General features: G+C 44.1%; 1 protein-coding gene across 1 annotated transcript in view; it reads right to left on the reverse strand.

The window, feature by feature from the left end:
• The window catches only part of NUP160 (nucleoporin 160), a 43,499-nt gene extending 21,811 nt beyond the window's left edge, over positions 1-21,688 (reverse strand). Inside the window, exons 1-11 of the mRNA XM_068988654.1 lie at positions 21,589-21,688; positions 21,202-21,313; positions 16,261-16,471; positions 15,480-15,702; positions 13,341-13,419; positions 12,906-13,020; positions 12,079-12,237; positions 5,356-5,433; positions 4,984-5,081; positions 2,485-2,569; positions 907-975 (exon numbers count right to left, since the gene is read on the reverse strand). Coding sequence (XP_068844755.1) covers positions 907-975; positions 2,485-2,569; positions 4,984-5,081; positions 5,356-5,433; positions 12,079-12,237; positions 12,906-13,020; positions 13,341-13,419; positions 15,480-15,702; positions 16,261-16,471; positions 21,202-21,313; positions 21,589-21,688 — 1,329 coding nt within the window. The remainder of the gene's footprint in view (positions 1-906; positions 976-2,484; positions 2,570-4,983; positions 5,082-5,355; positions 5,434-12,078; positions 12,238-12,905; positions 13,021-13,340; positions 13,420-15,479; positions 15,703-16,260; positions 16,472-21,201; positions 21,314-21,588) is intronic.
• Positions 21,689-21,972: the final 284 nt, after the last annotated feature.

Below are 21,972 nucleotides of genomic sequence, written 5' to 3' on the forward strand. Positions count from 1 at the left end.
CTTGAAGAGTTGCTTTATAGAAAAGAGCCGTGTTCTGGGAAGCTCCCAAAGAAAGATGCCACCTAAATGACGCAGGATTAAATCTGATCTAATACTAGGATGGACTTTTCTTTGGCTGTACCACGCGGCTTGGGGGATTTTAGTTCCCCAGACAGGGACTGAACCTGGGCCCCAAGAGTGAAGGTGCCGAGTCCTTAACTACAGGACTGCCAAGGAATACCCTGGGATAAACTTTCAGATGGCACAGTTCTGAGTGGTAAGTCACACAGGAGGAGCTGAGATAACTTGTCCCTGGAGGCAGAGACAACTAGAAGCTGACTAGCTGTCTGTCAGAGAAGCCTCAGAAGGTATTTCTGCTTTGTGTGGGAGGTCAGATCAGGAGATTCTAAGGGATTTTTTAATTCTTTGAGTGATTATTTCAAATTCATGAAGCTAAGTGGCAATTTAACACAGTCTAAGTGACTTGCATCTCTTATACCCTGTAACTTTGAAGCTTAGATTTTTTTTTTTAGAGTTTTCTTGAACCTGAACCAAGTCAGACCTTTGCTGTACTAACAAAAGGGTAAAAACCGTACCAGCAAACCTATCCAAGAAAACATTTAAAATTTCTTTCTAGTATAGACAGTATATGCAGTGTAGTAAGGTATGTTTTTACAACAGTGTAGGTGCAAGTTTCTCCTTTACTAGCGTCATGCTTCACTAGTTAGTGGGAAAGTGCCCTTAATCATCTCTCCACACTGGGACTCTTGGTATTCTTATGGAAAGAACATTAAAAAAAATTACAACAGCATTTATAAACATCTGTATATACAACTGCAAAACTATGTTGGGGTTAGTACATGCAAAACAACAAAAATTAATAGTAATCATTAACTATATAATAATAGCAAATATTTTTTCACTGACCTGTAAAGCTTTACATAAAGCTGCATTAATGAATCGCCCTGGTGTAAAAAGACTCTGCAGATACATCTCCTGTTAGAACATTGAAGCAAGAATTAGCATCATTCTAAAAAAGATAAAATTCGGAAAAATTTGAATGAAGCATCCAACACATTAAAACCAAAGTCTGCATTTCTATTACGTGAACGTATAAATTCTGCCCTCTGCGTAGAGCAGAGTGGCGGAGCAGTCATGAATTTTCACCCTGAGAGTGAAGCCGCTAGCGTTCTGGACCAACTGGATGTACTACACTGAGAATGTAGTACATTCTCACGGAGCACTTCAGTGGGTCAGCTTATCAAACGCCAATCTGAAAAGTGAAGAGTTCCTATCTAGGTTATTAGTCATAAACACCAGGAAGAGAACAGTTAAACTAAGCCAGTTTCACCATCCACAAAAGGCCTCATTCAAGGTTCACACATGAAAAGGGAAGGATCAATAAGAATAGGCATTATATAAAAAACAAACGAACTGCAATAAGCTCGAATAAGCGGGGAAGTGAAGCAGGGAGAACGACATGGAAAGTCTCATACTACTTATTTTGATCAAGTTTTATAAACCAGATTTGCCAGTAAGTAGCAAACTTGGTTGACTTTTATTCAAGTTTCCTTCCTTCCTTCCACTGAGGTTCTGAGGGACATTTATAAAATGATCAAAATGAAGAAAAACAACAATTTTTAAAAATCAGCATGTGATTTTGAATTCTAGATGAAAGTTTAATGCCAATAAACTCTTGGGATTAAAAATATAGCAATATTCAATTTCAGATACTCAAAATGGGTTTCCCAATCCTACAAAGAGTTAACGTCTTAGACCCAGAGCCCATAATCTTTTAGCTCACTTTAACAGTAAAGAAACAAGTTTTTCTTCCATTTACCTTGAGGATGTCCCTGAAAACCAGGCAGCCTGGCCCGTTTTGTTCTCTACTGCATTGCCTTTTACAGCTGTGTTCTTCATAGCATATACCTCTGTCAGAATTTATTTTGTTTCCAGTTTTTATGAATCTATTCACACAGTTAGTATAGTGGACACCCATGGTCTGTGCCTGCCCAGAATCCATTTCCCTTTCTTTTACTAACAAACCCCTTACCTTTCTCTGAAGAATCACTCCTCCTCTACCCACACCCAGCTGAACTTCACCTTCCACAATAAGAAGGTCCAGGCTGGACATGTTGCCCAAGCCAGAATATTCTATCATTCTGATCAAGTGACCATGCCAGGCCAGGGTCAACTCCACGACCTAGTCCAGAAGCGCTCTCTTTTCTGAACAAGCTTGCGCTTGTTCAACAATAAACCCAAAAAGGAGGGAAAGCAGAAGAGAGACAAAGGAGAAATGAAGCCCGAAAGGCATTATTCCAGCCCTGGCTGAAACCAGGTAACTCTGAACTTCTCAGCAGCACAAGCCAATACGTTCAGCTTAAGGCAGTTTGAGGTGGGTTTCTTTCATCTGCAGCTTAAAGAGTTCTGCGAATACAACTGGTTCTTCTCAAACTGATGATCAGGGTAAATCATCTCTTTATATAAAACTTCAGCGTCACTTACTCTGGGGTCTTGATCATCTCTGATGACGATTTCTTCCTCTGGCAGTGGCTGCATAAAAACTGGACTCCACTGACCTGCAACATTACTACAGAGAGAAAAGTCCATCAGTCTACGTAAAGATGATGAGTAAAAATGAAGCTTATGCGGTTAGCAATATCTGGGCAGGAAGGGTCCCATTGCTGACCTCTGCAACTACTGCTTGATGAATTCTATTTTTTTTCTAGCTGTGCCAGGCAACATGTGGAATTTCCCTGACCAGGGACTGAACCCGTGCACCCTGCAGTGACAGCATGAAATCCTAACCACTGGACCACCACGGAAGTCCTCGATCAATTCTATTTAAAATAGTTTCCAAAAAAAGAAACGTATTCATAGCAGAGTCTGGATTATAGAAGTGCTCTTACTTCTTTTGATAGGCATCTTCCTGAATTAAAACTCTAAACACAAATCTACAAATAATAGCTAACTTTCATTCTACATTTACCACACGCTACACCTTCTGCAGGTGTAATTCTAGATATACTTTATGTGTGTGCTCAGTTGCTCAGTCCTGCCCAACTCTTTGTGACCCCACGGACTGTAGCCTGCCAGGCTCCTCTGTCCATGGGGATTCTGCAGGCCAGGATACAGGAGAGGGTAGCCTTTCCTTTCTCCAGGGGATCTTCCCAACCCAGGGATCGAACCCAGGTCTCCTGCATTGCAGGTGGATTCTTTACCATCTGAGCCACCAGAGAAGTCCAAGAATACTGGAGTGGGTAGCCTATCCCTTCTCCAGGGGACGTTCCCGACTCAGGAATCAAACTGGGGTCTCCTGCATTGAAGGCAAATTCTTTATCAGCTCAGCTACCAGAGAATCCCACACTTCATTTATACCTTATGATAATTCTGTGAAGGATACACTGCCCTCATTTTAAGATGTCTAAAGTGAGGTTTAGGGTATCTCACAGCTAATAAGCTGGGGAACCAGGTTTCAAACTCACCCAACACTGGATTCTTTGCTTTTTTAACCCACTTGCCTTGATGCCATCTATAAGGAGTACTCTCTGCTTTCTGAGGTGTGGTTCAGGGTCAAGCTGGGGGCAACCACTCCTAGAATTCTAATCTAGAATACGGGTTTCATAAGGGACCCCTTGGGTACAATTACTTTATAGTTGACTCTTGAACAACATGGGGGGGTTTACAGGCGCCGACCCTCGAAAACCCAGGTACAGCTTATTCAGGGAACTGTAGATCCCACAGTACTAGAGTAACTGCTATGAGAAAAATCGATGTATTAAGTGGACCCCCCAGTTTAGAATCCATGCTGTTCAAGGGGCAACTGTAGTTCCAGGAGCATCAAAATATGATCCAGGGACTCCTTCATACGTTTCAGGAATTACACAAGTGTCTGATTCAAAACTGGTTCTTAAATGTGTTTTGTAACTGTTAAAAATCTTAAAATGCATAGTATGTAAATAAAAGGGTTTCCTGATCAAAAAACGAAGTTTGAGAAGCGCTGTTGTTGTAGAATCTACTTTTTACCTTAGGGTGAGGACACTGAGACCTCAAAGGGGCTGCAGTGACTTTTGGAAGCTGTGGGAATCAGAAATGGACTTTGCTTAAAAACAATGGAAATGTGCAGGTTACAAGTATTTGGGACCTTTCTCGCTCCCCAGCCTTTTTGGAGGCTGCCCTTGGCTGGGGGCATCCCACACTTAAGGCAGAAGATGGTGAACATGAAAAAGTCGCTAGAGTTGCTCAACTCTAGGCTCCAACCCGTCATGAAAAGTGGAAAGTGGGTGCTGGGGTACAAGCAAATGCTGCCAACGATAGACAAAGCAAAGTGAAACCGGCCATCCTTGCCAACCACCCAGCCTCGGGGAAATCTGAAGTACAGTGTTAGGCTGTATGAGCCAGAACAGGCCTCCATCGCTGCAGGGGTGTTAACACGGAACATATTAGCCAGAACAGGCCTCCATCGCTGCAGGGGTGTTAACACGGAACATATTAGCCAGAACAGGCCTCCATCGCTGCAGGGGTGTTAACACGGAACATATTAGCCAGAACAGGCCTCCATCGCTGCAGGGGTGTCAACATGGAACTGGCAACGCACGTGGGAGATACTGGAGCATGCACACTGGCCGCCACGGGTGCATCCAGGTCGTGCCAGAGCAGACTGGTAAAAAGTCAATCACGCACAGCTTTTCTTTAATAAAGCCAGCCAGAGCTTGTTTGAAAAACAAACAAAAAAAGAAGTTTTTTGGATATGTGCTATCTCTCCCGATAAAGATGGTATATATGCATATTTCTATGTGTCCTTCCAACTCTAAGAATCCCTTTTCTGTCCTAAAACCGCAAGGTAAGAACGCAAAATGAAATAGAAGGTCTGTCAGAAGGCAGGCAACCCCAGGGCTGAATCCTTTAAATGCACACATCTGACTTTTGCCTACACAATGAGCTCCCTTCTCTAAGCGTGACTTTGCCTGGGGCAAGGTAGGAGGACAGAGGAGAGGGACGCACTGTTCAAAATTGATGTATTTCACAGCCGTCTGGTTCTCGGCGTCGTGCCACAGGGCCCAGATATCCGTAGAGGTTAAGGCAAAGTCAATCAGTGTCTCCTGGAAGGAAATGCAGGGAGAAAACAAACAAATACAGGTTAAAATAAGACAGAAAGGGTACTACCTTATGGTGAGTTACACTCATATAAGCAGAGGTAAAAACATGGAAACAAAAGATGGTGCCATGTGAACCAGGTGAAATCCAAATCAAATTTTGTTTGGACGAAGTTTCATTAAATAATCCACTTCAAGAGTACAATCCCATTACAACAGGTATGTTAGCCAATACTTCTTTCCTGGACTTGTGTGATATGCAAAGCATGATTCAACCTACCTGAGAAGTGAACAGTGAGGAGATGTGATCTAGGCTATAGCGGTTATTCTCAGCGCTCACCAACTGGAAAACGCAGAACTGATAAAACACAAGTTGCTAAGTTAATACTTGAAATAACCAACATGCCATTTTTCTAAGCAAGTAAGAGTTATTAGCATTCAAAAACCAATTTTTAAAAAATGTGTGGCAAAATATATGTAGCACTTACCATCTTAACTATTTTTAATTGTACAGCTTAGTAGTATTAAGTACATTTATACTTGTGCAACCAATCTCCAAAACTTTTTTTTGTTTTTCAAAACAGAAACCCTGTGTTCATTAAATCCCCCATTCCCACTCCCGCCCCCCACCCCGCCCAGCTTCTGGCAATCCTACTGTCTATCTCTAGGATCTTGACTCCTCAACATAATGGTACCTATCTTTTAGGGGCTGTATTTTTACTTAGGACAATATCCTCAAGGTTTACCCACATTGCAGCATGTGTCAGAATTTCTTTCCTTTTAAAGTTGAATAACATTCCGTTTTATGTAAATACCACATCTTGTTTATCCATTCAGTCATCGATGGAGACTTAGGTTGCTTCCATTTTGTGGCTGTTGGGAATATTGTTGCTAAGAATGTGGGTGTACAAATATCAAGACCCTAGTTTGAATTCTTCTGGGTATATATCCAGAAGAGGAATTGCTTGGTCATACGGAAATTGACGAGTTGCCAAGCTGTACCCCATAGTGGCTGTAGCATTTTACATCCCCACCGGTAATGCATAGGGGTTCCAATGTCTCCACATCCTCCCTAACACTTGATATTTACTATTTCCCCCAGCCATGGTAGCTATCCTTGGGTATGAAGTGGAATCTATGGTCAGAAACCTATTTTTAATGCTTTTACCAAAAATAATTTAAAACATACACATGATAGAAATCAACTCGAGTCAATCTTCCCTACAAACAAAAACCTATAAAATAATTCATGTTTCATATTTAACTCTACTGCCAAAACAAAAAAGATGTCAAACTCAAAAATAATATTTAATGAACATTATTTTAAATAATTTCTTGACAAAGAAAATATACTAGAAACTAATAAGAGTGATGATTCTATCCTGGTAACATAAGCAACTGTTCACAAGAAGCTTTAAAAAATATATAGTGATTCCCTTTGAGAGAAAAACAGACTGTACAAAGCATGAGAAAAATATGTGGTGGCCACATTCATTCCCGCCTCCAGCTACATTTTACCAGCTACATATCTCAAAGCACTAGTGAGACATGAATCAACTTAGTAGGTCTCAACCAGCATTTAAGAAAAAAAAAAGATTAAGAGCTTATCAGCTCATCACCCGTGGTGAATATGTTTCACGGAAACTGTTTTCTGCTATATGTCCATCGCCACACAACGGTGTCCAGATGGCCATGTAAACCATTTGCTGTTCTTCCAGCCAAAAAGCTGGGAAAACGCGGGTCCAGTGCAGCACTTCTTAAACCACCTGTGGTAAAGGAACAAAGGGATGCTTTTTTTTAAATTTTTTAACCTGCTCCAGACTAATATTCTTTTTTTGAGGGGGGATGGGGGGCATGGGCGGGGGCTCCACTGGGTGGCATGTGGGAATCCTAATCCCCCAAGCGGGGACTGAACCTGCGTACTCTGCAGTGGAATCATGGGGTCTTAAATCGCTGGACCACTAGAGAAGCCCCTCAGACTGATTCTTTCATGACATACAGAAACCACGTGTCTGTGGCAACGTCAAATCACTTATGCTTCCATTCTCTCAGTTTCTGTACTTATTTTATTGTAAACTAGTAACAATAATTTGTGCCCCAAGACCATTCCACAGACCACATCACAGGTCCATGGCACTTCTGTTTGAGATTTTTATTAGTGTCCTAGACGGAAACCATTATTATTACTGTGTAGTGGCTAAGTCCTGTGCAACTGTTTTTCGACCCCATGGACTATAGTCCACCAGGCTCCTCTGTCCATGGGATTTCCCAGGCAAGAATACTGGAGCAGGTTGCCATTTTTTCCTCCAGGGCATCTTCCAAACCCAAGGATCAAACCCATGTCTCCTGCATTGCAGGTAGATTCTTAAGCATTGAGCCTAAGGAAGCCCAGATGGAAATACATATGGCATGATATAACACTGAGGACATGATGCTGAGAATGATTAAATTAATGCACTTAACAGAATTAAGTGTCCAAAGAACCAAAAGAAAACCAAGAAGAAACAAATGAAACTAACAGGAATGGATGTAAACTACTACAGAGATTAGAAAGGCCAAACAGGGCTTCCGTGGTGGTCCAGTCGTTAAGAATCTGCTTTGCAATGCAAGGGACACCGGTTCGATCCCTGGTCCAGGAAGATCCTAGGGGCCTCAGAGGAATGGAGACTGCTCCACAACAAGAGATGCCATCGCAACAAGAAGCCCACACATCGCAACCAAGAGTGGCCCCAACTCACCCCAACTAAAAGAAAGCTGTTATGCAGCAACAAAGACCCACCACAACCAATAAACAAATCTGGAAAAAACAAAACCAAACTTCAAATGTGCAGGTTAGGGAGAAAAAAACATTCTGAAGAGCAGTTTTTGTTTAGAAAAAAAAAAAAAAAAACGATGATGACCTCAACCTCATTATACTCTGAATAGGCACACCAGCATTACATGGCTGCTAAAAATGAAGTGTATATGATTTTAGGCTTCATTAATAGAACCTTAATGCTTAAACCAAAGCAGGTAATAGCTCTGCTCAATTTGACCCTAATCCTAGAATAACACATCCAATCTCAGTGTAATCTTTAGAACACAGGTTCTCAAAATGTGGTCTGCAGACACCTAGAGGTCCCCGAGACTAATTTCAGGGGGTCAGTGAGGTCAAAACTCTTCACAGTAATTCTACATTATTTTCCCTTTTCATTGTGTTAATATTTGCACGGATAATGCAAAAAAGCAACAGTGGGTCAAACTACTGATGCCCTAATGTTACAGTGGCACCAACCTGAACACTCTTTCATGATAAAAACTCAACAAGCGAGGAATAGACAGGAACTTCCTCAACACAAAAATACACAGCTAACATCACACTCAGTGGTGAAACACCCAAAGCTTTCTCTCTTAAACTGGAAATAAGACGAGGGTGTCAACTCTTGTCACTTCTATTCAACACTATACTGGAGGATCTGTTCAAGGAAATTAAGACAAAAAAAAGAAAAGGCACACAAATTGGAGAGGAAGTAATAAAACTATCTTTATTTGCAGGTGTTGCTGTCCTATAAATAGGAAGTCCCAAGGATTCCACTATAACACTACCAGAACTAAAAAGAGTTCAGTATATATAAAATCAATATAAAAAAGTGAATTATATTTCTATAAACCTGCAATGAGGAACCGGAAATGAAATTAAGATAACTTCATTCACAGTAGTATCAAAAGGAATAAAATACATAGGAATAAGTTGATTAAAAAACCCACAAAACCTGTATCATGAAAACTATAAAACATTAAATGGAAAAGCATCCCGTGTTCATGAAGCAGAAACCTTAATACTGCTAAGATGGCAATGCTTTTCAGTGTGATCTAGTTACCAAATCTCTATCAAGAGTCTGCGAAGTAGCAATAAACATACATGTCAGTCTCTGGCTCCTGACACCGAGCTCCTAAAACCCCTGCAATCTTCTGAGTGGTGACAGAGGCGCTAGGAACATCTTTTGTTATAGTAGCTGGTCTTTGACCCTGGTTTCCGGCACAGACTCCTAAATCCCTGTGCATTTCCTGAGTGACAGGAACACCTTTTGCTCCAAGAGCTGACTCCTGGATAGCTTCAGGATGACAACTGGTCACCAGAAAGAGGAAGCCTGAATAGAATCTTGCAACTTTCACCCCAGACCCCTATTTTCTAGAAAGGGAAGAAAGGCCACTGGCTCAACAATCTATCATGCCTATATGATGAGGCCTCCATAAGAACCCCTATCCCCCTGGGGTGTGGGGAGCGCCCAGGCTGGGGAACACATCCGTGTGCCGGGATGGTGGTGTGCCTCAAGACCCTTCTGGACCTCGCCCCACCTATGTCTTCAGCATTTACTGTATAATAAACCAGTAACTGTGAGGGCTTCCCTGAGTTCTATGGGCCATCCGAACAAATTACTGAGCCCAGGGAGCGGGGGGCATGAATCAAGAACCCAAGGACAAATGACTTCTCTTGTGGTCCAGGGTTGAGACTCTGTTTCCAGCGCAGGGGGCGTGAGTCTGATCCCTGGTCAAGGAACTAAGATTCTGCACGCGAGGCAGTTTGGCCAAAAAAGTAAAAAATGAAACAAAACAAAAAAAGAACCCAAGGAGGTAAGAATAAGAGTCTACCGTATCGGGCAGCAGCCTGGCTTCGGGCGATGAGCGTGAACAGGGCAAGGGGGCATGCACCTATGTGGAAGGCCTGGGGCAGGGTGGAAACTCACGCAGGGCGAGGAGGGTCCACACGGAGAGACAGCCCGCACTGGAGACTAGAGCCCAAGGAGGCGAGGAGGGTGTCCACTGCACGGGGGTGGACCAGCGCAGTGTCAGCGCCCGAGGCAGGGGAGGGCATCCACATGAAAGGGCACCCTGGAGTGGGGCCGCTCTCGTTTAGTCGCTCAGTCGTGCCTGACACACGGACTGCAGCACGCTGGGCTCCTCTGTCCTTCACTGTCTCCCGGAGTTTGCTGATGGACTGGGACACCAGAGCCCAACAGGACTGAGGAGGGGACCCAGACAGATCAGCAGCCAGCATGGGGAATCAGAGCTCCCGTGGGAGAGGAGGACAAACCCAACCTTGCTGGAATGTCACTAGGATTAAATGGATGGTATGTGTGGTGTGTGAGTCCAGAGGAAGCACACAGTCCACGCATCTGCTGTTAATGTACATAAAGGGCCTGGCACCGTGCCAAACACAATATCCAACAATCTATTTATTTATTTGGCTGTGCCACAGGGCTTAGTTCTTGTTGCTTTCTGCCATAAGGGTGGTGTCATCTGCATCTCTGAGGTTACTGATATTTCTCCCAGCAATCCTGATTCCAGCTTGGGCTTCATCCAGCCCAGTGTTTCTCATGATGTACTCTGCATATAAGTCAAATAAGCAGGGTGACAATATACAGCCTTGACATATTCCTTTCCCGATTTGGTTCATTTGGACCAGTTCCAAATGAATAAAGAACTGTTGTTCCATGTCCAGTTCTAACTGTTGCTTCTTGACCTGCATTACAGATCTCTCAGGAGGCAGGTAAGGTGGCCTGGTATTCCCATCTTTTTAAGAATTTTCTACAGTCTGTTGTGATCTACACAGTCAAAGGCTTTAGTACAGTCAATAAAGCAAAAGTAAATGTTTTTCTGGAACTCTCTTGCTTTTTCCATGAATCAGTGGATGCTGGCAATTTGATCTCTGGTTCCTCTGCCTTTTCTAAATCCAGCTTGAACATCTGGAATTTCATGGTTCATGTACTGCTGAAGCCTGGCTTGGAGAATTTAAAGCATTACTTTACTAGCAATGTGAGATGAGTGCAATTGTGCAGTAGTTTGAACATTCTTTGGCATTGCCTTTCTTAGGGACTGGAATGAAAACCGACCTTTTCCAGTCCTGTGGTCACTGCTGAGTTTTCCAAATTTGCCGGCATATTGAGTGCAGCACTTTCACAGCATCATCTTTCAGGATTAGAAATAGCTCAACTGGAATTCCATCATCTTCACTAGCTTTGTTCGTAGTGATGCTAAGGCCCACTTGACTTCACATTCCAGGATGTCTGGCTCTAGGTGAGTGATCACACCATTGTGATTATCTGGGTCGTGAAGATCTTTTTTGTACAATTCTTCTGTGTATTCTTGCCACCTCTTCTTAATATCTTCTGCTTCTGTTAGGTCCATACCATTTCTGTCCTTTATTGTGCCCATCTCTAATCTTCTTGAAGAGATCTCTAATCTTTCCCATTCTATTGTTTTCCTCTATTTCTTTTAATTGATCACTGAGGAAGGCTTTCTTATCTCTTCTTGCTATTCTTTGGAACTCTGCATTCAAATGGTTATATCTTTCCTTTTCTCCTTTGCCTTTAGCTTCTCTTCTTTTCTCAGCTCTTTGTAAGGCCTCCTCGGGCAACCCTTATACCACTGTATTGTATCCTAAATACCTCATCGACATACAACAGCTAATGTTTGAATGATGAGCAAAATCATTTCGTAAAATTAACTTCCCCTGCACTACTTACACCTACATCTGTTCACAACTCCATTTTTTTCACTCAGACTTTCAAACTAGCTCTTTCTTGTTTGGTTTTGGTTAACCTTTCCTTCCATGGACTTCCCTTGTGGCTCAGCTGGTAAAAAATCCACCTGCAATGTGGGAGACCTGGGTTCGATCCCTGGAGAAGGGAAAAGTTACCCACTCTAGTATTCTGGCCTAGAGAATTCCAAGGACTGTATAGTCCACGGGGTTGCAAAGAGTCGGACACGACTGAGCGACTTTCACTTCACTTTCCTCCCACATTCCGTTAAACTCTCTACTCCCTTTCATCCTGAATTTTCCTTTCAGATCTTTCAATTCACACAGTAGCACAAAAAGTGGAAACATTTTTTTTTGTGGAAACAATGCAAGATACATCTAGAGGCTGATGTGAGTAGCTGAAGAGAGGCTCGATGAGCCTGCTGCGGCTGCTCCACGCCAGCACACACAGAATACGCGATACATGTCTCAGCTGCCTCATACCTGTCCTCGCTTTGGTGCGTGCAGGTATACTCCCAGGTAGAGTCCCATGGAAGGGGAATAAGCAAGTCGCAGTTTGTGTCCAGTCCCAGCAGTGAGCCGGAGATCTTTATTTACGGGGACAAACTCCAGCATGTCAGCCACCATCAGGCACATTTGGTCCTGTCAAGAAAAGATTTAGTAAGTGGTATTAAAGAACATTCAAGATGGAAAAAAAACTCCTTCCCTTTTTAAAGAATGCATATCCATCATATCTAGCACCGTATGTAATTTATCTGCTGAAGGGCCCTAAGGTTTGTTTTTTTTTAAAGGGCTGAGATGAAAACATTTCTTTGGTCTGATAGATAAAATCATTAGCTGTTTTGTATTCAAAGGTTGAACAGTATTTTACCAACTTGCATTTTATTTTTTAAGTTTTTATTAAAAAAAAAAAAGGTTTTGGCCACACTGTGTGGCATGTGGGATCTCAGCTCTCCAACCAGGGATCCAACATGCACCCCCTGCATAGGGAGCACAGGATCCTAGACACTGGACCCCAGCGGAGCCTCTCAACTCGCGTTTTAAAACCGCATTTGTCCTGAAGTGAAGCGTATACTTTGTACGACTTCAACCTTTCTGTAGGACTTAATCTCCCAAAATAAAAATACGAAAATTTAGGGGAGAAACGTAGGAAAAATAAAGTTAAGTGAAACTGCTGAATCTGGAAACGGCCCATCATTTCCAAAGTAAGACATCCGATCATCTTTACGTGAGGAAACAAGACTTATTTCAACTTCTCTACAATCCGCAACCCTATTGTAACTTACAACAACTATCAGTGTAGCATTTACCTTGTAAGACCACATTCGTAGTTTATGATCTTGACACAGAGCAAAGATGAAGGCATTGTGCTCGACACAATGCACAGCAAGGCTCAGGGGACGATCTGAAGGCCCCTGGTCCCCTCTGAAAACGGAAGGCTAAGCATTAGCGTTTTATTGGCGCCAATTACCCGATCATTAGAGTTTGCAATTTAAGAGACCGAATAAAATGTACACTCTTAACGGAAGGAGCAAGAGTTTCCAGGCTGGTGTGCGACAGCACACTTTCTATCTGACTTGTGTCCGGTTACTATGGTAGACGGAGTGCGGTGTTGTGTAGACCCTTCTCCTTTCCAGCATAACGTTTATCTGTCTTGGAGTCAGACTGGAAGCACTAATCGCCGCTGACCAGGGCAAAGGCTCACACTCTTGGGCCCTCTGATTCACTGGCTAGAGACCACTCACCTGATAGCTGTGGGCATCCAGCCTATGAGAAGGCGCTGCATCACTGAACTTTGTTTCAGCTCCACGACTGACACCACCCCTGCAAGACGGAAAACAGGCCAGTGATACCCAAGGCACCCTGTGACCATACTTGGCGAAACCCAAAGACAAGAGTATGCAACCGTGAACAAGGAATTTATAACGGGTGAGCTTCCTATACCAAGGAAGTCTTAGGCTGTACCTTTTCCATAGATATCTCCTAACTAAAATATTCTGAATCATTACTGGATCGAGAGCAACAGCAGTTTTATATTCCGAGGGGAAATTTTTGCCATTTACAACAGGTAACCCATGTGGCTGCTCAGAAGCAGCACTTCATTCTTTCCGAAAGCAACAATCAGCACCTTTCCTGTGCTAGGCACAGTTCTAGACGCGAGAGATACGGCAGAAAATACAAGTGAAAACAGTCTTGTCCTCCTGGAACTTAACATTCCACGTAGAGGAAGGGAGAAGCAGACAGTTAACAAAGTAAACAGAACGCATTAAGTGGAGAGAAAGAAAACACAGAGGGTACAGTGAATGGGGGGAGGGGGTGGCGTGCGTTACAATTTTAAAAGTGGTCAGATCACCCACTGAGAAAGGACCTAAAGGAACTGAGAGAATGAGCCACAGTGGTAGCTGGGGACAGACTATTCCCACCAAAGCCCTGGAATCAAGACTGCAGCAAGAAATACCAACAACCTCAGATATGCAGATGACACCACCCTTACAGCAGAAAGCGAAGAAGAGCCTCTTGATGAAGGTGAAAGAAGAGAGTGAAAAAGCTGGCTTAAAATTCAACATTCAAAAAACTAAGATCATGGCATCCGGTGCCATCACTTCATGGCAAACAGATGGGGAAACAACGGAAACAGTGGCAGACTATTTTCTTGGGCTCCAAAATCACTGAGGACAGTGACTGCAGCCATGAAGTTAAAAGACACTTGCTCCTTGGAAGAAAAGCTATGACCAACCTAGACAGCATATTAAAAAGCAGAGACATTACTGTGCTGACAAAGGTCTGTACAGTCAGAGCTACAGTTCTTCCAGTAGTCATCCATGGATTTGCGAATGGAACGTAAAGAAGGCAGAGCACTGAAGAATTGAAGCTTTTTAACTGTGTTGGAGAAGACTCTTGAGAGCCCCTTGGATGACCAAAGGAGATCAAACCAGTCAATCCTAAAGGAAATCAATCCTAAATAGTCATCAGAAGGACTGATGCTCAAACTGAAGCTCCAGTCCTTTGGCCAACAGATGTGAAGAGCCGACTCACTGGAAAACACCCTGACGCTGGGAAAGATTGAAGGCAGAAGGACGAGATGGTTGGACGGCATCACTGACTCAATGGAAATGAGTGTGAGCAAGCACTGGAAGATGGTGAAGGACCAGGAAGCCTGGTGTGCTGCAGTCCATTGGGTTGCAAAGAGTCGGAAACAACTGAGCGATTGAACACCACCAAAGCCCTGAGGCAGATGTGCCTGGTATGCTCAAGGAACTGCCAGAAGACATGTGGCAGGTTTGGAGGAGGGGAGAAAGAATGAGAAGATGCAGTTAGAGAGGCAGCAGGGCGGCGCCCTAAGGACGCTTATGGAGTGAGATGAAGAACAGCCCCGCCCCGAGGGCTTCGAGCAGTGGAATGTCAGGACTCAACGGAGGTTTTAAATGTCTCCGTCTGCCTGAGAAGTTTCTGCAGAGGGCTAAGGACAGATCTGGGAAGATAATTAGGAAGCAAATGCAATAGTTCAGGTAAGAGAAGGTGGTAACTTGGAATATGGTAGCAGCACTGAGCTCCCTTGTTTCAGCTAAACTTATTTTAGTTACAGCACCTCAAACTGAAAATAGACATCAGGCAACTCATCTCTACTAAAGGCCTTAGAATAGGCCGCCTTATAGCCACCTGTTTTCCTATATTCCAGTAAGCTGCAGTTCCTCATTCACTGTATGAAATCCCACCCTCTTGGGAAAAACTGTGAAGTGTTAGGGACTCATTAGGAAAGTAATAATGAATTTAGGATGGTTTGGAAGCAGTTCCTGCACTGGATAATGGCCTTGGACTTCTAACATCTGTCTTAATGCCAGTATCTGTTTTAAATTAAATCCATGTTGCATTCCCGTTCTTACCAGGTACGTCATAAGGAGGTAGTTTAAGAACAAAGATCCCCCCAGAGGCAGATGGCAGAGCAAACAGAGCCTCCCCATCATTGCTCAGCCAGGCTGCTGAGGCGGCAGAACCAGGGGAGAGGCCAGGCACTGACGGGATCAACTGATAGTTGCAAGGATCCCTAAAATCAACTTTTCCAATGTCAGTGAATATTGACTGCATCTGACTTTCGATTGCCAACTCCTGTGGAGAAATGAAAAAGAAAAATCTGTTAAAAACAAAATAAACGAATTTTGCTCAGTTCCTCCCAATTGCTATCAATGTTTTTAAAGTAAAAAATTGTTGAGTTGAAAAAAGCTGCTCTTTTTAATAAAACTATTTTTGTAACTTAGAATGTATTTGATCATTTTAAATAGTAACTAGGAAAGTATGAGGCTTCCCCCGCAGCTCCTCGGTAAAGAATCTGCCTGCAATTCAGGAGATGTGGGGGTCGATCCCTGGATGGAGAAGATCCCCTGGAGGTGGAAATGGCAACCCGCTCCAGTAATTCCATGGACAGAGGAGCTTGGGCAATTCCACAGACAGAGGAGCCTGGGCAATTCCACGGACAGAACAGCCTGGCGGGGTATATTCCATAGGGTCGCAAATGAGCCGATCATGACTTAGCGACTAAACAACAATGCCAGCACGAAAGTGTGCTTGGTTAGGGCTAGCAAGGAATCCATCCTTTCTTCAGTTCCAATACTAAATTTGTGACCAAGTAACTTGAGAAATAAAGGACATTTTACTTAACCAACTTACACTCCTATACATCCGGGAAGGGTGTGGTAAAAGCAATCTATGCACGGTCTGATTGGTCAATATCAAGATCATCACATGATTCTGAGTCTCAGAGATGTGAACTCCTCCGGGTAGAAGGACGCAGTTTTGGAATTTGAGGCGAACTGCGTTATTCAACAGATTTATGTCCAGTGACTCTTCCACCAGCTCCAATGTATCTCCAGAGGTTTTCCTATTAAAAAGAGACATTTGTAAAAAACAACAAAAAAGAGTTTACGCTTTTCTTTCTGATTGTTGCATGGAAATGTATGACAATAGTTTTCAGGTGAACTCTAACTCAAAAATTTTGGATAAGCAAACTCAAATCAATTCTGACATTCCAAACCACATTGTATAGTCTACAAAACACAGCATTATATACAATTCAACTATTATTATATGATTCTCTGTTAAATGGAGACATTTCCAAACTTGATAGTATGTTTAGAACAAAGCGTTAAGTCGCTTTAGTTAGTTCAGACTCTTTGCAACCCTATGGACTGCAGCCCTCCTGGCTCCTGTCCACGGGATTCTCCAGGCAAGAATACTGGAGTGGGTTGCCATGCCCTGCTCCAGGGGGGATCTTATCCACAGGTCTATCTTATCTCCCCCATTGGCAGACGGGTTCTTTACCACTAGCACCACCTGGGAAACCTTTAGAACAATAGTCAATTCAATTAAACTCCACTAGGATTAAAATTCACACCACACACTCACACCTTATAGTGTAACATGGCCTCTACATATAATCACTACAGCATCAAACTACAGTGACCTTATAAATGTGGGTGTTTCCCTTCTAAAGCTTCCTCCTGCTAGGAAGCAGGAGAGACTCCTGCTCACGTATACCTCTGCTATGCGGCAGCTTCAGAACCACAGACAGCACCATGCTGGCCGTGTCCTAACCAGATCTCATCTACTGCACTACCCGAATCTCCTCTCTGTCAGCGGGCTTCCACCTCCGGGATCTAACGCTTCATGATCTGAGGTGGAGCTGATATCACAATAACCAAGGGCACAGCAGCTGTAATGTGCCTGAATCGTCCTGAAACCAGTCCCCCAACCCCAGATCTGTGGGAAAACTGTCTTCTGTGAAACTGGTCCTTGGTGCCAGAAGCTTGCGGACCACTGCTACAGGCGATCACCTTTGGTTTAACAGCTTTGACTGATGATGATTTCTAAATCTGTATCTTCTTCAGCCCACACTCTCCACTCACCTCCTGACTACTGCCTCAAACTTGCACTTGTATATCAGGGATCTCAAACTACACCTGTCCGAAACAGAATTCCTGGACCCAGCAAACCAGAAAAAACATCTGCTTCACCTCCACCTTTTTCCCAACTCATGGATGGCGTCTCTATAACTTCCAGTTGCTCATGCCAAAAACATGGGGTTCACTCTTGAATTTTTCCTTTCTATATACCCTACATCTGATCCAACACTAAATTCTAACAAAATCGTTTTAAAGCATATCCACCATTAGAAGATTTCTCACAGCCTCTAACAATACCAAACTCTTGAAGCCACCATCGTCGTTTGTGTGGATTGTGGCACCAACCTCTAATTGGTCTCCCTGCTCCCATCCCTTCCTACTATACTCTGTTCTCAACACAGCAGATAAGCAATCTTTTAAAAACACTGCTATTCATACTACTTCTTCACTTAAAACCCTCCTCTCACTCAAAGTAAAAGTCACAGCCTTGAAATAACTGACAAAGCCCTAATCTGCCCCTTGGCTACCTTATTCCTCTATCCTTCATTCTCTCAAGAGGCAGACTTCTGGCCCTTTGCCATTCTTTGAAAACAACACACAAGCTCCTGTCTTGGGATTTTTGCCCTTTTTCTTCAAAGACTCTACCTGAAATCTCACCCCCTGGGTACCCTTATTTCCTCTGCTCAAATGTTAACTTATCACTGGGTCTTGCCCAACTACCCTATGTGAAACATTAAACATAATAATTCCCCTTCTCCCTTCCCTGTTCTCCATTCCACATATCACCTGATGAACTACTGTTTTTTGGGGTTACTGTTACTGACCAGCTTCCGCTGAGAGCAAGGACTGTCTGCTTTATTCCCTGCTATGTTCCCAGTCCCTAAACATTCACTGGAACACATTGTGTGTGTGCAGTCACTTCAGTCTGACTCTTTGCAACCCAAAGCCCTACATAGCTTGCCAGGATCCTCTGTCCATAGGATTCTCCAGGCAAGAATACTGCAGTGGGTTGCCATGCCCTCCTCTAGGGGATTTTCCTGACCTAGGGATCAAACTCACATCTCTTGTGTCCCCTGTACTGGGAGGTAGATTCTTTAGCACTGGTGTCGGAACATATTAGGCACTCAAAAATATTTCTGAAATCAATGAGATTTGCACCTCTAACATAGGTCTTTCTTCTGAACCTATAAATTTCAATGCCTACTTGACATTGTCAAAAAGCAACTACACAGACACTTTAATAGCACGTCTAAAAGAACTACTTAACACCTGTCCAAAACCCATCTTCTACATCTCAGAAGATGGCAATCCTTCTGCAGGATATCTGGTCAGTCACACCAAAAGACAGGAACCTGTCCTTGCTCCCTCCTTTTCCCTTACCATCCTTTATCCCATAGTCAGTCTATCACCTGGTCCTAATGAAGTTACCCTCTAAGTGTATCTCGAATCCATCTATCTCTGTTTTTCTAGCTACTCCCACAGCTGAGTCACCAACATGTTGAGAGGGTAACAGGCATGAAGGCCAGGGGTCTCTAAACCGAGGAAATAGCCTGCAAGTGTCAGACATTTTTATCTCTCTTAAGCGGCAGGAGGAAACAAACTATTGATATTTTTTCCTTCTCCATACACATTTAAAAGGAGGTTTCCCTTAAAATACTGTGTTGCCATAACGACACCTGGTTTCACAAGTTAACTATTCTCAAACCTAGAGATAACCAATGCCTTTTTCTTATGGAAATGTTTATCTTAAGCTATGCTAATATACTATGCATTTACCCCAAACTCTATCTTCAAGTTGGTTCCGCCTCTTGGCTCAGAACCTACTTGACAAACCAGTATGTTATACTCAGATATTGTTCCTCCAATCTATGTAAATGAAACTATTTGTATGGTGATCTGCCCTTCTTCAAGATTCAAGTTAATCATTTTATGGCCCAGGATGAACCATCTGGTGCCAAGATTATCCCAAAATGCATCTTATGGGTGAAGGGCCTGGTGCCATTCTGAGTTTTAAGACATTCCTTTCTTTCATTAACAGAATGCTGCTGCTGCTGCTGCTAAGTCGCTTCAGTCGTGTCCAACTCTGTGTGACCCCATAGACGGCAGCTCACCAGGCTCCCCCGTCCCCAGGATTCTCCAGGCAAGAACACTGGAGTGGGTTGCCATTTCCTTCTCCAATGCATGAAAGTGAAAAGTGAAAGTGAAGTCGTTCAGTCATGTCCGACTCCTAGCGACCCCATGGACTGCAGCCCACCAGGCTCCTCCGTCCATGGGATTTTCCAGGCAAGAGTACTGGAGTGGGTTATATAACATTCAGCTGAAGACCAACAGGGGGGTACTCTTTCTGCACCCTTCTGATGCCTATGTCAGAAGCATTCTCTATCTCCTTTATACTATAATAAAACTTTATTACACAAAAGCTCTGAGTGATCAAACCTCGTCTCTGGCCCTGGATTGAATTCTTCTCCTCCGGGGGCCAAGAATCCCGGCGTCTTTGCGTGATTCAACAACCTTTCAATGTCTTACTTGGTCCATCATAAAAGCAAACTGTTCTTTTGTATTTTACCCATCCATCCCAAATCTATTTTACACAAAGCAGAATGATTATTTTAAAATGTGATTTTGATCATGTTTAGAGATTTTCAGTGACTGCTCAACATACTCAGGATAAAATTCACATATCTTGGGGCTTCCCTGGTAGTCTAGTGGTTAAGAATCTGCTTGCCAACTCTCGGGACATCAGCTCGATCCCCGGCCTAGGAAGACTCCACGTGCTACGCAGTAGCTAAGGCCACGCTCTAGAGCCTGTCCTCTGCAACAAGAAGCCGCCGTAATGAGAAGCCCGTGCACCAGAGCAGAGGCCAAGCACAGCCTGAGGTCCTTCATAATGAGTCCAGCCTAGCTACTAGTCTCAGCATCGCTCACGTCCTTATCCATTTTGCCCATTTGCAGTTAAGCCGCATAGATCTAATTTAGTCAGTTCCTCAAACCTGTCAAATTCTTTTCACCTCATGGATTTTGGAGATAGTGATCCCACTTGCTCAAATGCTCTCTCCCGCAACACCTTGCTTGGCTAACCTTTCACCCTTCCAATCTCAGGTTAAATGTGACTTACTTTAGGCCTCTCCGGCCCCACCAATAATACTTGGTCTTCCCATTTGCCTCTCAAAACCCTATTCTCCTCTGAGGCAAGAATGAAAAATCTGTATTGATATACCTATGTATGAACATTAGCTTAATGCCTTTTTCCTTCTCAAAACTGCCCCATGAAAGGTAGGTCCACTTCTCTTACACTGCCACACCTTGCATAATGAAAACGGTGATTGTTTTTGTTAGGCATTTTGTCCCAGGACACCTAGCAATGCCTGACAAGTAAAGGCTCAAACACATAGAATGAAAGAAGCTTCATTCATAGGATGAATGTAAAGCACTACAAATACATAATGGGCTCCTGTTTAAAATCTGGTCTTTGGGGCTTTAGCCCCTATGCTACATTTCTTCTGCTTTTAGTGGTGCCTGATAGGGTAACTCTTCCGGAACTCTGGGTCTCCTTAATTCTCCACTGATTAAGACAGAAATAGAAAGCAGTCTTTTTTTCTTTTCCTGTCTACAACCACTCGGAAAATGAATGACATCTCAGGGCCAGACAGGAAAATTCAGCCGCCGAACGACCCGACCTTCCAGAGGGCTTGCCAAACACAGCACTCACCAGTGAATGAATCTGTTTCTGGTGACGGAGAACAACTTGCCACTTTCCACATAGTAGAAGCCTCCCGCGCTCTCACTGCATTTCACGGCTCCGGCCGCTGCATTTGCAGTTCCTGTAAAAGGTGAGTGGTCAGCCTGCACACGTGGTTCTCTGGGGATGACACGGACCGAGGTCGCTGAGAAAGCAGAGGAGGACGGACTGACAGTCCATACAGAATGACAGGGGAGGAAAGAGGAGGCAGCAGGACACTAAGGTAGCTCTGATTCCTGTGCTAACAGGCATGTGGGCTCAGAAGGGTAACGGGGGGGCGGGGGTTGGGATGGAGAAATCTACAGGAGAGGCCCGAGGGGAAGGTTCGGATCGCGCTCTGCTGGGATGCTGCCGTACCAATGCCGCAGACGGTGAACTCCCGAAAGTGCCTGGGCCTTTCGCGCTCAGCGCCGACGAGCTCCACGAAGCTCCGTTCCACGGCTCCCGCCGCCGCCATCTTCCCGCGCCGCCGCGAGGCCCGACGGGACACCAGCAGGGCCGGGCGAGTGTCGTCACTTCCGGAGGGCGGGGCAGGCGGGCAGGTGGAGAAGCCCGGAGAGGTCGAGGGCGGCCGGATCCTGCGTTGAGGTGTCCATCGAGTTAGCTGGAGACCAGGTTCTCAGGGAGGGAGCCGAGGGAGAAGGGGCTAGGGGAAGCCTGCGGACTCCACCTGAGGAAACCTTTGCGTGGCCAGCTGGGACGCCCCAAAGGGCGGCGCCATATTTCCCGGCGGCCTCGGGG

Source organism: Capricornis sumatraensis, chromosome 16 (assembly GCF_032405125.1).
Source record: "Capricornis sumatraensis isolate serow.1 chromosome 16, serow.2, whole genome shotgun sequence".
Taxonomy (NCBI): domain Eukaryota; kingdom Metazoa; phylum Chordata; class Mammalia; order Artiodactyla; family Bovidae; genus Capricornis; species Capricornis sumatraensis.